At 46.3% G+C, this 11651-nt stretch overlaps 1 protein-coding gene across 4 annotated transcripts in view; it reads right to left on the reverse strand.

Moving 5' to 3' along the window:
• ARHGAP32 (Rho GTPase activating protein 32) overlaps positions 1-8661 on the reverse strand; it is a 206828-nt gene extending 198167 nt beyond the window's left edge. For 2 of the 4 annotated variants that reach the window (XM_070365291.1, XM_070365293.1), the window contains exon 1: positions 8180-8300. Coding sequence is in view for 2 of the 4 variants with exons in the window: in XM_070365290.1 (XP_070221391.1) it covers positions 8180-8416 (237 nt within the window). In the remaining 2 variants the exon portion in view is untranslated. Of the gene's footprint in view, positions 1-8179 lie in introns of all 4 variants that reach the window. The other 2 variants (XM_070365290.1, XM_070365289.1) reach the window with 1 other exon arrangement.
• Between the last annotated feature and the right edge of the window lie 2990 nt (positions 8662-11651).

An 11651-nucleotide genomic window follows, 5' to 3' on the forward strand; every position in this document is an offset into this window, starting at 1 on the left:
GAAGACGTGGGAGAAGTGGAGGGAGGAGTGGACGAAAGAAAGCGTAATTCACAGTTCTGCTTGGTTCATGAGACATCAAGGTACAGGAATGGCCTTAGATGACGAGTCTAGAGCTCCAGAAATCAGTACCAGAGATAGGAATCTGAGCCCCCTTGGCATATAAACAGTATCTGAAACCATGAAAATGGATGAAATCAGGAGAGCCCAGGGACACTCCAAATTTTAGAGGGGGAGGTAGGCAGAGATAAGCTGCAAAAAAGACAGAGAATGAGTAGCTATGAGGTCAGAGAAAATAGTCGGCCAATGGGAAACGCTGATGAGAGGTCAGTAAGACACAGATGTTGCATGACCTCTGGCTTTGACAAGATACAAGTCACTGCAGCCTTGATTAAAAGCAATGCCAGTGAGTGGAGAAAGTGAAAGTGAAGTCATTCAGTCGTGTCACTCTTAGTGACCCCATGGACTGCAGCCTACTAGGCTCCTCCGTCCATGGGATTTTCCAGGCAAGAATACTGGAGTGGGTTGCCATTGCTTTCTCTGCTCCTGGGCCTTGGCCTCCTTCAATTTCCATGGGTGGACCTCCTTAGGGGTAAGTCTTTCTGAAGCTTATCCTACCCAGTACTGTTGCAACCTGAGAGCCAGGCGTCCCCAGGTCAGGGTGCAGATCCCCAGGCAGGCTGAGGCATGACAGCCTCCTAGAGATCGAATCCCTGGGCAGGTCAAGGCATGACGGCCTCCAGAGAACGAGAGCTCAAACAGATCAGGCTAAAGAGAGAATCAGTGGTAAGGAAGTGGACAAAGCAAACATAAACCTCTCCTGTTGCAAAATGGAACAAAGAAATTGGGCAATAGCTGAAGGGAATCATAAGGTGGAGGAGAGAGGATGGTTTAACAGAGGCGATTTATTCTAATACCTGTTAAGGTATTAGTGGCTCCAACAAGACAAAACTGTATTCCTTTCTCACTTAACCATCCAGAGAAAAGTGAACAGTAGTAGGTGGTTCTGCTCTATAAGATCATCCAAGGACCCATCTTACTGATCCACCTCCTCCTAAAGTATTGCTCTCAACTGCACGGTTGAATTAACACGTACCAGGACTATATTCTCCTGGCAGAAAGGGAGCAAGAGGAAAGCAGAAAGCGAGAGCAAGCAGAAAGCAACTCACTGTTCCTTTCTAAGGCCCTGACACAAAAATTGCTCACAGTACTTCTGGTCATTATCCAGTTACCCAAACTTTATCATGCGGTCACATCCACGTGTAAGAGGGAGGCTAGGAAATGCAGTCCAGCTGGGCATCCATGTGCCACATAAAACCTGAGGGCCCTATTACTGAAATGAAGCTGAAGAGAGTGGCATCTGGTGAACAATTAATCATCACTGCTGCAAGTAATATAGGGCACGTCTGCATACTAAAAGAGATGATCCAGTAAGCAGAGAATGATAATTTAAAGGAAAAAATAATGGCAGGAGTAAAAGCCTTTAAGAAGCGGGAAATGAGATCCAGGGCTCAGAGTTATTGCCCAGAAGCAGAGACACGTTGAGTCTCCTGTCACTTCTCACATGCTTGACTTTTCAGAAGAATTGTTGCCCCTTGAATGCATTTCCAGAAAATTAGAGTAATCCCTTCCGTCTATCTAGTAAATCAAATAATCACGTAGAATGAGTATAAAAATCTGGCCTGGATTGAACAGTTCTCACTTGAGTTGTCTCCTACCTAACAGGCTGATTCTTTCTCCTAACAGGCTGATTCAAAGATGCTGCTGCTCTTTCAAGGAGAATATGACCAAATTTCAGAGCTTAAGGCAGTCTAAAAAGTTTATTTTACAAATGTCCAAGGCCACAAATCATCCTCTCCAAAAGTACACCCAAGTCCATGAATGGCCACTGCTAGATCAGGGATGATTATCCCACTGTTCCTTGTCCACTCTTTCATAATATTCTTCTTCATAATATAGTTTATCTTCCCAATGGAATGGAACACTTTCTAAGGGAAGAGACTCGATGCCAACTTCTTTCATACCTAGGCTCCACTGCATTTAGTGTGGTATGAAAAAAAACCCTCACTTGTACTCAATTGATACTTTTCAGTTCACTGAGAAAGACATTTGGTTTCCTGTACCCTACCAGAGCAGGACTGTCACTAAGTCCTGAAGACCACTGTTTGCCAGGCTCTCCTCAGGTAGAAGATCAATGGAAACTGGGGAAGTGCTAGAGGATAGTCCCTACTTTTTAAAAAAAAAAATCGGAGAATTATGGAATTTGGGAGCAACAAAGAATCTTAGAGACCTCTAGTTTGACCCCTCATTTCATCAACAGATATAAGGAAAATGAGGTTTTTAGCAAGATGAATTACTGGTGCAAAGGCACAGATTTATTTACAGGAGAGCCAAGACGAGAACCCAGGTCCTCTGACTTCAAGTTCAAATCTCCTTTCTCTGCTAAAGCTTCCTTATCTTTTTTGCCTGCCCTTGATAAACCGGGTAATTACTAAAGTTCACATAATGTGTTCTTCAGTCACTGAAAATCCTACTCATCTTGAGAGTCTTTCCACCATATAACTCTCCAATAAAAAGAGAACAGGAATTACTACTTCCATCCTACACACAATGGGATAAAAACAGGGCAATCACATGGCCTGCTCAGGACCACAAGGCTGAACCCCACAAAATAAAGATTTTATTAATACTATCTCAAGGGCAAAGGAATGGAATGTCTATTTCAGAGCTCCTCCCCAGAGCGCGGTGCCTATCTTTGGTAGCAGAGACAACGTACCCCTATCACACCGTGTCCAGGGGGCATGGGCCACGTGTGCCTTTTCTCTCGGGGCTTTCCATCTCCACAGGCTCCGAAACTAATGTCTACTATGATCCAGGACATAAAATAAAGTAGTAAATGGATGCAATCTCCCTGAAAATCAGAATTCTACTTCCACTCTGAACATTCTGGTTCATAAATTACATATGAGAAATTAAACCAAACACCTCATTTCTCACTTCCTTTTACCTACCTAAAACACCTCCTGTAAATACCAAGGAAGCCCCCTTTTCAGGTATACTATGAACGTGCAAACATCTGTTTTACCAAATCTTTACATTTTGCTACCATGGTGAATATTCCCGCTCAGTCTTCACCTCTTCAAACAGGAATTCTCTGGTTGATTTTGTTGTTTATATGCTTTAACATCAAAAGAAAATCCTGTCTCCTTGAGATGGAAGGTCTTGTTTAGGTCTCTACTGTTTCTATGGGGCCACAAGTGTTGTTTTCCAGGGGCTGCAGCTCTGCAGTTTGATGAAAGGCCCTCTGCCCACCCACCAAGGACAGCATGGGGACATCAGCAGCACCCTCCAGAGGTCTCCCTGGGATTATCCCTCGGCCTGTAAAGAACACCCAAGGTGTGAAATTGCACTATTTGTAGGATGGCAAGAGCCACAGTGGCCCCAGCCCTGTTCTGTTTGACTCAGTTAGAACAATAGCCTTTGTTTATTTGCTCACTCCAAGTTTGGGATTAATGTTAAATAAACCAGCATTTGAAGCTGGGAAGTACATCCAATTTATCCACAGTAAGATAACTTAAACCAAATATTTCAGAAAGAAGCTTAACAACGAAGCTTCTAGAAAGTACACTAGGCCTATCTTTATGGAAAAAATATTAAGTTTTATTATTCCACCTCTGAAGAGGCTATTATAGAGATGCTAACGCAAATCCTAAATTAGACTTAAAGGGTGTCACACACATTAAAAGAAGTCACCTAACCCTGGCCTAATGTAATGTTCTTTTCCTAAATATCTTTTTCAAAAAAACAGAAAATAGGAAATACCAAAACCAAAATAGAACCAATATTTAAGTTCAGCTTGCAAACATACATTAGTACCAAGAAATTATCAAGAACCAAGATCTTTGAAAAACAGAGCAGAATTATCTTTCCACCCATTCTTAATCATCTAAATAAGCAAGGGATTAATAAAAATACAGTACAACATACGAGAGATTTCTCAAATTATTCCATTTATCAGCTGTTTACTAAACTAATGGTTTCAGTAAAGGAAAAAATTCGGTAACATACCACTCAGAAGAACAACTCTATAATACTGGGGCAAGGTGATGTACAACATTTTAGGCATATTGTTTACACTAGAATTCATGATCACCATCATCTATAACTTACTATGTACTTATTAAATGCCTATAACGTATATAGCATCACGATTCAATGGACGTGAGTTTGAGCAGGCTCTGCGGGATGGTGAAGGACAGGGAAGCCTGGCATGCTGCAGTCCGTGGGGTTGCAAAGAGTCGGACACGACTGATCGACTGAACAACAATATCGTATTAAGCCTTCACATGTAACATTTCATTTAACCATCACTACAATCTTCTAAGACAGATTCTATATTCTCTGATTACAAAGGAGGTACCTGAAATACCAAGATGTTAATTTGTTTGTCCAGGATTAAAGTTTATATCACAGCTGACATTCAAACACAAGTCTGTCTGACTCCAAAGCAAAAATCAGTACCTTTCCAGGGGTCCTAATCCCTATAATGCTATGACAGGAAACCATGCTTGTGCTAAGCAGAGCAAAAATTTTATGTCCTAAAGCAAAAACAGGGCTTTCTGGTGGCTCTGTGGTAAAGAATCCGCTTGCCGATGCAAGAGACACAGGTTTGATCCCTGCGTCGGGAAGATCCCCCGAAGAAGGAAATGATAACCCACATCAGGATTCTTGCCTGGGAAATCCCATGGACAGAGGAGTCTGGGGGGCTACAGTCCATGGGTAGACAACGAGTAGGACATAACTTAGCGAAGGAACAACAACAATAAGGCAAAGACTGGCAAACTTTTTCTATAAAGGGCTCTGCAGGCCATACTGTCTCCGTTGCAAGGAATCAACCCTGCTGTTGTACAGCCAATACAGCCATAGACACTACATAAACAAGTGTGGCTATAATCCCAGTAAAACTTTATTTATGAGCACTAGTATCTGAATTTTATGTAACTTGCACATTATGAAATATTTTTTATTCTACCATGTGAAAATGAATCATTCTTAGTTCATAAGCCATACAAAATACAAGCTGCAGACCAGATTTGGCCTACATACTGAATTTTGTCAATGTCTATCCTAAATAATGCAGACAAATATAAAACATATTTTAGTAAACAGCTCTTTTCACACTCCTAACTTGTAATCTCCTTTAATATTCGGAACTGATACTTTACAGAAGCTCAAAGTCTCAATAAACTAAACATCTGCACCCAAATAATCAAAAACTCTGAGTCCAAAACTGTAGATACTACATATGGATTTCCTAAGAATGAGGCAGAATCACAAAATTCTGGAACTCAAAAAGATCGAACACATTCTCATTCCTTATGTGCATTTTTAAAAACTGGTATTAAAACATTTAAAACAGCTAAACACTAAGTTTACAGGTAATGACAGTAATAGGTTATGAATATAAGAAGCAATACAAAGTATTTTCAAACCCTTTTTTTCATCTTACTTCTCTGTAAGGAAGACAATGCAAGCCTCCTTGCAATGTCCCGTTTTGTTTTTGTTGTTGCTTAGTCACTAAGTCGTGTCCAATTCTTTTGTGACCCCATGGCCTGTAGCCCACCAGGCTCCTCTGTCCATGGGATTTCCAGGCAAGAATACTGGCATGGGTTGCCATTTCCTTCTCCAAGGGATCTTCCTGATCCAGGGATGGAACTTATGTCTCCTGCATTGCAGGCAGATTCGTTAACAATGAGCCACCTGGGAAACCCCATCCCAATTTTACACCTAAGAAACACAGGCTCAGAAATGCACATAACTTGCCCAAAGCAGGGACCAAGCCACACAGGTACTAAGTGGCAGAACTGCAACCACAACCTGATTTTAAGTCCCTGCTGCCTCTTAACTACTTCCATAGACATCAAATTTCACATTAATCGGTTAAACGCTAAAGATTGTCAAGAATTATTAGTCATAATTTTTAAAAGCAATGAAAACATTTAGTTCATTTCATTCAATTTTCCTATGCTATCAAAGTCTACTGAAGAAAACAGATGTTAATTCTTGACATTCGTCAGATGCATTTACAGTCAATAGTGAATCTATGTATACTGTGCAGACAACACACTAAGGCCAGCACAGAAAGGGAAAGCACTGCTGAACAAGTCAATCTAAAGACGGACTAAGACGAGACTTCCCTGGTGGTCCAGTGGTTAAGACTTTGCCTTTCAATGCAGGGGGTGTTGGTTCAACTCCTGGTCAGGGAGCTAAGATCCAACATGCCTTGTGGGCAAAAAAACAAAACACAGAACAGAAGCAGTGCTGTCACAGATTCAACAAAGACTTTAAAAATGGTCCACATCCACAAAAATATCTTTAAAAAAATAAAATAAAGAGAGACTAAGAGAAAGAGAAATAGAGATGAATGAATTCCCATTAAAGTCTGAGCCCAACTGTAGCATAGCTTCTGGTGATTGGAAAATGATGTGGGGGTTAGGAAAAGAAAATAAAAGAAACATAACTACTGGAACTCAAGCCAACATCAAAGACTCTAATGACAGTTGAGCCGGCCTGGCTGCTTCTTGGTCTCTCCCTAGAAAACAAAAAGTTACATAACCAAAGAAGATTCTTCCAACTAACACTTCCTCTGTGGCCCACTTACACCCTATCAGCCACCTCAGTGTGCATCTCCATACAGTAAACTGGGCTTCCACCCCAGCTGGGTCTGGACAGGTCTCTGTCCAAAGTGCTGCTTTATTCTACCGACTGCTATAGGGACGATGGTATGAAGACAACTGGCTAGAGCACAGTTCCAACCTCACGCCATTCTAGAGACTTATTCTATGAAGAATCATCACACACTAAATTTTAGGAATGAAGCCAACTCCAGATAATCCTGAAAATGGACATCACAGCATCATAATATCCCATCTTCACAAACAGCAGTGTTAAAAAGGAATTCACACCAATGAGTGCTTGAAAAACTCTGAGGTCATGTTGTAGCAGCAATTAAAGCTTCTATTTCTCAAGTACAAGGATCAAATGTCAATATTCTAAGAGTCCAATTTACCCAATAAAGAAAAATATATTAATGAATCACAATCATCACTACCCAAAAATATTACAACAAATTTAATTAGTGATTCAAACTAGCATATTTTCTGGATGCTAAGACCCACAATACTCTAGCACCATATGCTTTTTCTTCTTCCAATAGAAATACAAATATAGACAACGTTGACAAAAGCAACCAATGTATCAGAAGTTACTCCCATTCATATTGACTTAAAAGGTCTAAATCTGTGCCAAGTAAAACTCTGAAAGAATGGAAAATAAAAGAGATGCTGACAACAATGCAATGTGGCCCAGCTGCCAGCTATCCATGTAACATCATGCAGTGCCCCAAGCAGTTTAAAAGCAGATTGCAATTCTGCATGCAGATCAAAATTATAATTATCCAAATTCTATTTCCTAAAAGATAACTATCAAACTGGAACCCAAGCATCCTCCTGGGGTCGCCTCCTCCCGTCCACCTTCTTTAAGCTTCAGCCAGAGAATGCGGGGTTATAAAGGGTCAAGAAGTAGACCATAGCTAAGCAATCTGGTTTGACTTTCTCGCTCTACCGTTTCTGTTCATCTGTTTGAGAAATTTTTAAACATGAATATTTAATCAAGTCACCAAAATGAGAAAGGCAAGACGGGGACGGGGTGGCGGGGAAGACCAAGGGAGGAAAAAGGCACTAAAGTCACCAGCACCGTCCAATGTGCAGAGGCAACTTCAGCCAATTAGAAAGATGAGAGGGAAAACTCCACGGGCGCGACAGCGAGCACGGCGGGGAGCGGGCACGGCCAGGGCGCCCGGAGCCCCGGTGCCTCGGGCCCGGAGCGCCGCAGCAGGCCGGGAACCGCCCGGCCCGGTCCGCCGAGGCCGCGGGGAAGTGGTGGGCGCGGGCGGCTGCGGCCCGATCGCGGTCCGCCCCGGGAGGCCGAGGAGGGAGCCGGGTTGGGGGGTGGAAGGGGGAGGAAGGGGGAAACCCGAGATGGCCTTCCAAGAACATTCGATCCCGAACCTTTACTTTAAAAAGAATTTCTCCCCAAAAGGAAAGCCAGGCCCCCCAGCCCTTCCCTGCGGCGCCTGCCCACGTCACCGGCGCCCCCGGCCCTCCCGCGGCCCCCGCCTTACCGAGTCCCGCGGCCCCGCCGCGCCGCCGCGGCGTCGCTGCGCCCCGCTCGCCGCTCCGTGTCTGCCCTGCGGGGCGCCGGGCCCGACGCCCTCCCCTTCCTCCTCCTCCTCGTCCTCGTCCTCGTCCTGGTCCCGATCCTCGCCGCCGCCGAGCGCCGCCCGCGCGCCGAGCTTAGCGCCTGGCCGCCCAGGGCAGCCGCGGGGCTCGGCCGGGCGCCCCCTGCGCCAGCGCCTCATCCCGCCGCGCCGCCCCGTCAGGCTCGGGGGCGGGGACGCCGGGCTCCCGGCCGCGGCCTCGGAGTCCTCCTTCCCTTCGACCCTCACCGCGATCGCCCTCCCCCGGCCGAGACGGCCCCGGGGATGCGGTCCTGGGCTCCGAGCCCCTAGCCCGCCGCCTCCGGGCAGCCCCCGCAGCGCCCCCGCCCCGCTCGCGGCGCGCGCCCGCTGGAGCCCGCCGCCGGGCCGGGCCTCCGCCTCCCGCGCTCCGCCTCCTCCTGCGCCCGCGACGCCCGCAGCGGGGAGAAGAGGCGCGCGGCCGCGGCCCCCGGGCACGAGCACGCGCGAGGAGGGCGGGCGGAGCGCGCGCGTGGCCGAGGGCGGCGGGGGCGCGCCCGGGCCTCGCCTGCTGTTGTCCCGGGAGCGCACGTGCGCGGCGGGGGGGCGGCGAGGGGTGGGCTGCTCGCGCTCCCCTGGGAGCTCTGGGGGTCCGCAGGGCGCCGGAAGGGTGCCGGGATGCACCCTCGGGGGTTCGGGCGAGGTCTGCCGCCTCGGCTTCTGCACCGTGCTGCGGTGCAAAAACACAAACCCTGCTGCAGCAGCAGCGACGCCGGGAAGAGCCATCCTCCGAGACTACGGCAGTGGCTCCTCTCCACTCACAGCTGACCCCGGGGTGCTGTCACCGCGCCGCGGAGCAGAGGGGGGCGTTGCCGCAAGTCGGGAAGCTCCCTGCCTCTCCATCCTTCGCGCATTTTGGTCTAAAATCAACTCGCATCGGTTATTATTTGGAATCTGGGCCTAAAAGTTCTATTGGTTGTCTTCATTCAGAGTTATGGACTGGAAGATTGGAAGTGACCTGGCAAGGGAGAGGAAGGACAAGAAAGGGTAAAAGAGCAGCAACCCCGGAAGGTCCGTGGCCAGGAGACACGTGAAGCCCTGCGTGTGTATTGCACTGCCCTTGGTTCTCCCTCCTACTCCTTTTGTTCAACCTCTAAAGGCTGTGCATTACTTCGACCTGCAACAAGCGGTCTGTGTAACAGAACAGATCTGGACATGCTACCCTTTGATGTTTTGATCTTTTTCTTTTATGTATGTACCATTCACTCCTTCTGACTCCTTTGGGATCTGAATGTTGGGGAGGGGGTTAGCCTACATAATTTAACTCAGTACTCAAATCCACCCATGCCAAATACTGCATCGTCTAATGTCACTGCAGTGATTCGGGTCCACTCAGCATATAGTCATGTCAGTGGGAGTCACTGAATATAAAACGTGGCCTTGACCACAGTTAGCAGGATTTCAAGGGCACGGATGTGAAGCAGGATTTCAGCACATCCTGGAGAGAAATTAGGGAGTGAACATGTACAATAATCTCACTCCTGCCAGCTTCAGTATAATAAAGGGTTCTTTAATGATGGAGATTTAGAATATTTTCTAGCAGAGAAGGAGTGAAGGGATGGAATAAGATTCGCAAAGAGGCACAGACTTGGATGGGAAAATTTAAAGACATGTACATAAAAGAAATGTATCCTGGTAGGCACAGTGTTAAAGAATCTGCCTGCCAATGCAGGAGACTCAGTTTCTATCCCTGAGTGGGGGAGATCCCCTGGAGGAGGGCCTGGCAACCCACTCCAGTATTCTTGTCTGGGAAATCCAATAAACAGAAGAGCCTGGCAGGGTGCAGTCTATAGAGTCAGACACATCTTAGCAACTAAACAACTCAACATCCTGTTTTGGTAGCCATCTACTTGAAACAGGTAGACTTAGGATCTGTAATGGTCTTAACGGGTACTTCCTAAGTGCTGGAGAAACAGCCAGGTGAGTGAAGAAAACTAGAGACCTGCAGCTTCACCCAAACTCGTAGTTTAAAAATTACTCTTTCTCCAAACTGCAGGAGTTCCATTGGTTCACCTTTTGACCACAGAGAGCTATCTCTGCTAGAAAGGGATGAGTGTGCAGAGAGGGTTTAATAGCGAGTGTTGTTCCTAGGGGATTGGTGAGCATGAAACAGAAATCTCCTTTGATGTCAAGAGGTCAGGATGGGACATTAAACCAAGCCACCATGAGAGATGAGTTTTGCCCAAGGCTCTCATCCCTTTGTTGTTGTTGTTCAGTTGCTAAGTCATGTCTGACTCTTTGATCTCATGGACTGCAGCTTGCCAGGCTTCCCTGTCCTTCACTGTCTCCCAGAGTTTGCTCAAACTCAAATCCATTGAGTTGGTGATGCCATCCCACCATTTCATCCGCTGTCGCCCCCTTCTCCTGCTCTCAATCTTTCCAGTGAGTGAACTCTTTGCATTAGGTGGCCAAAGTATTGGAGCTTCAGCATTAGTGCTTCCAATGAATATTCAGGGTTGATTTCCTTTAGGATTGAATGATTTGATCTTATGGTCCAAAGGATATCCCTGACTACTCTCAACTAAGATCATAGCATTCCAAATTCTTTTGGAAGGCCCTCACATCCCAGAGTTTGGCCATCATACCCCAGGATTCAGCTCTCTGGCCAAATATTAAATAGTATATGTTCAGCTGGTAGAGAGGGTGAGTAATACCTACAGGAACTGGGATCTATGCGTACGTTGGATGACACATATTCCCTTTTAGAGTCTCAGAACATCTTGGTAGCTTTCCCCATATTGATATTCTATCAAGTTCAGAGAAAGAACAAATGGATTCCTCCTGTGTATTCCAGATGTCAGGGGTGTTTGAGCAAGCTCAAGGGTGCTGATGCTTCTTACTCTAGTTCTAAGTCAGCACTCCCCTTCCTTGGAAAGAAGCATCCAGAGAGCCTATGAATAAGTAGTTGCTCTTGCTATGCCTGCTGTGACTTCTGGGCAACTCTGCAGCCATCTGAACTTCGTGTTTCAGAGTTTGTAACCGATTACCTTTGTCCTAAGAACATCTTTAGTGATTCAAGACATATATTCCAATAATTGCAACATTCTCTAAAGAAGAATAAGCCTATCTGAATATAAAATGCTCAATAACTGCATCTGTTTTGGTTTGGTTCAGTATTCTCAAGGTGAGAGGCGGGGGTTGGGGAGGGAAATAGCAAATTCCTTCTGTCTCTGGAGCTGTGGGAGGCCTCCGCCTGGCCTCCTTTCTCGGCCTTGGCACTGTCGTCTTCCGGACAGTAGCATCTGGGCTCACTCCTGGCATCTAGGATCTGTTGCACTGCGGTCCCCTCCAGGCACTGAAGCAGCGTCACGGTGCAGACAAGTTGAGCCAGCACGGAGGGCGGCCACAGAGACGACTG

This window comes from Bos mutus, chromosome 29 (assembly GCF_027580195.1).
Source record: "Bos mutus isolate GX-2022 chromosome 29, NWIPB_WYAK_1.1, whole genome shotgun sequence".
In the NCBI taxonomy this organism is placed as follows: Eukaryota; Metazoa; Chordata; class Mammalia; order Artiodactyla; family Bovidae; genus Bos; species Bos mutus.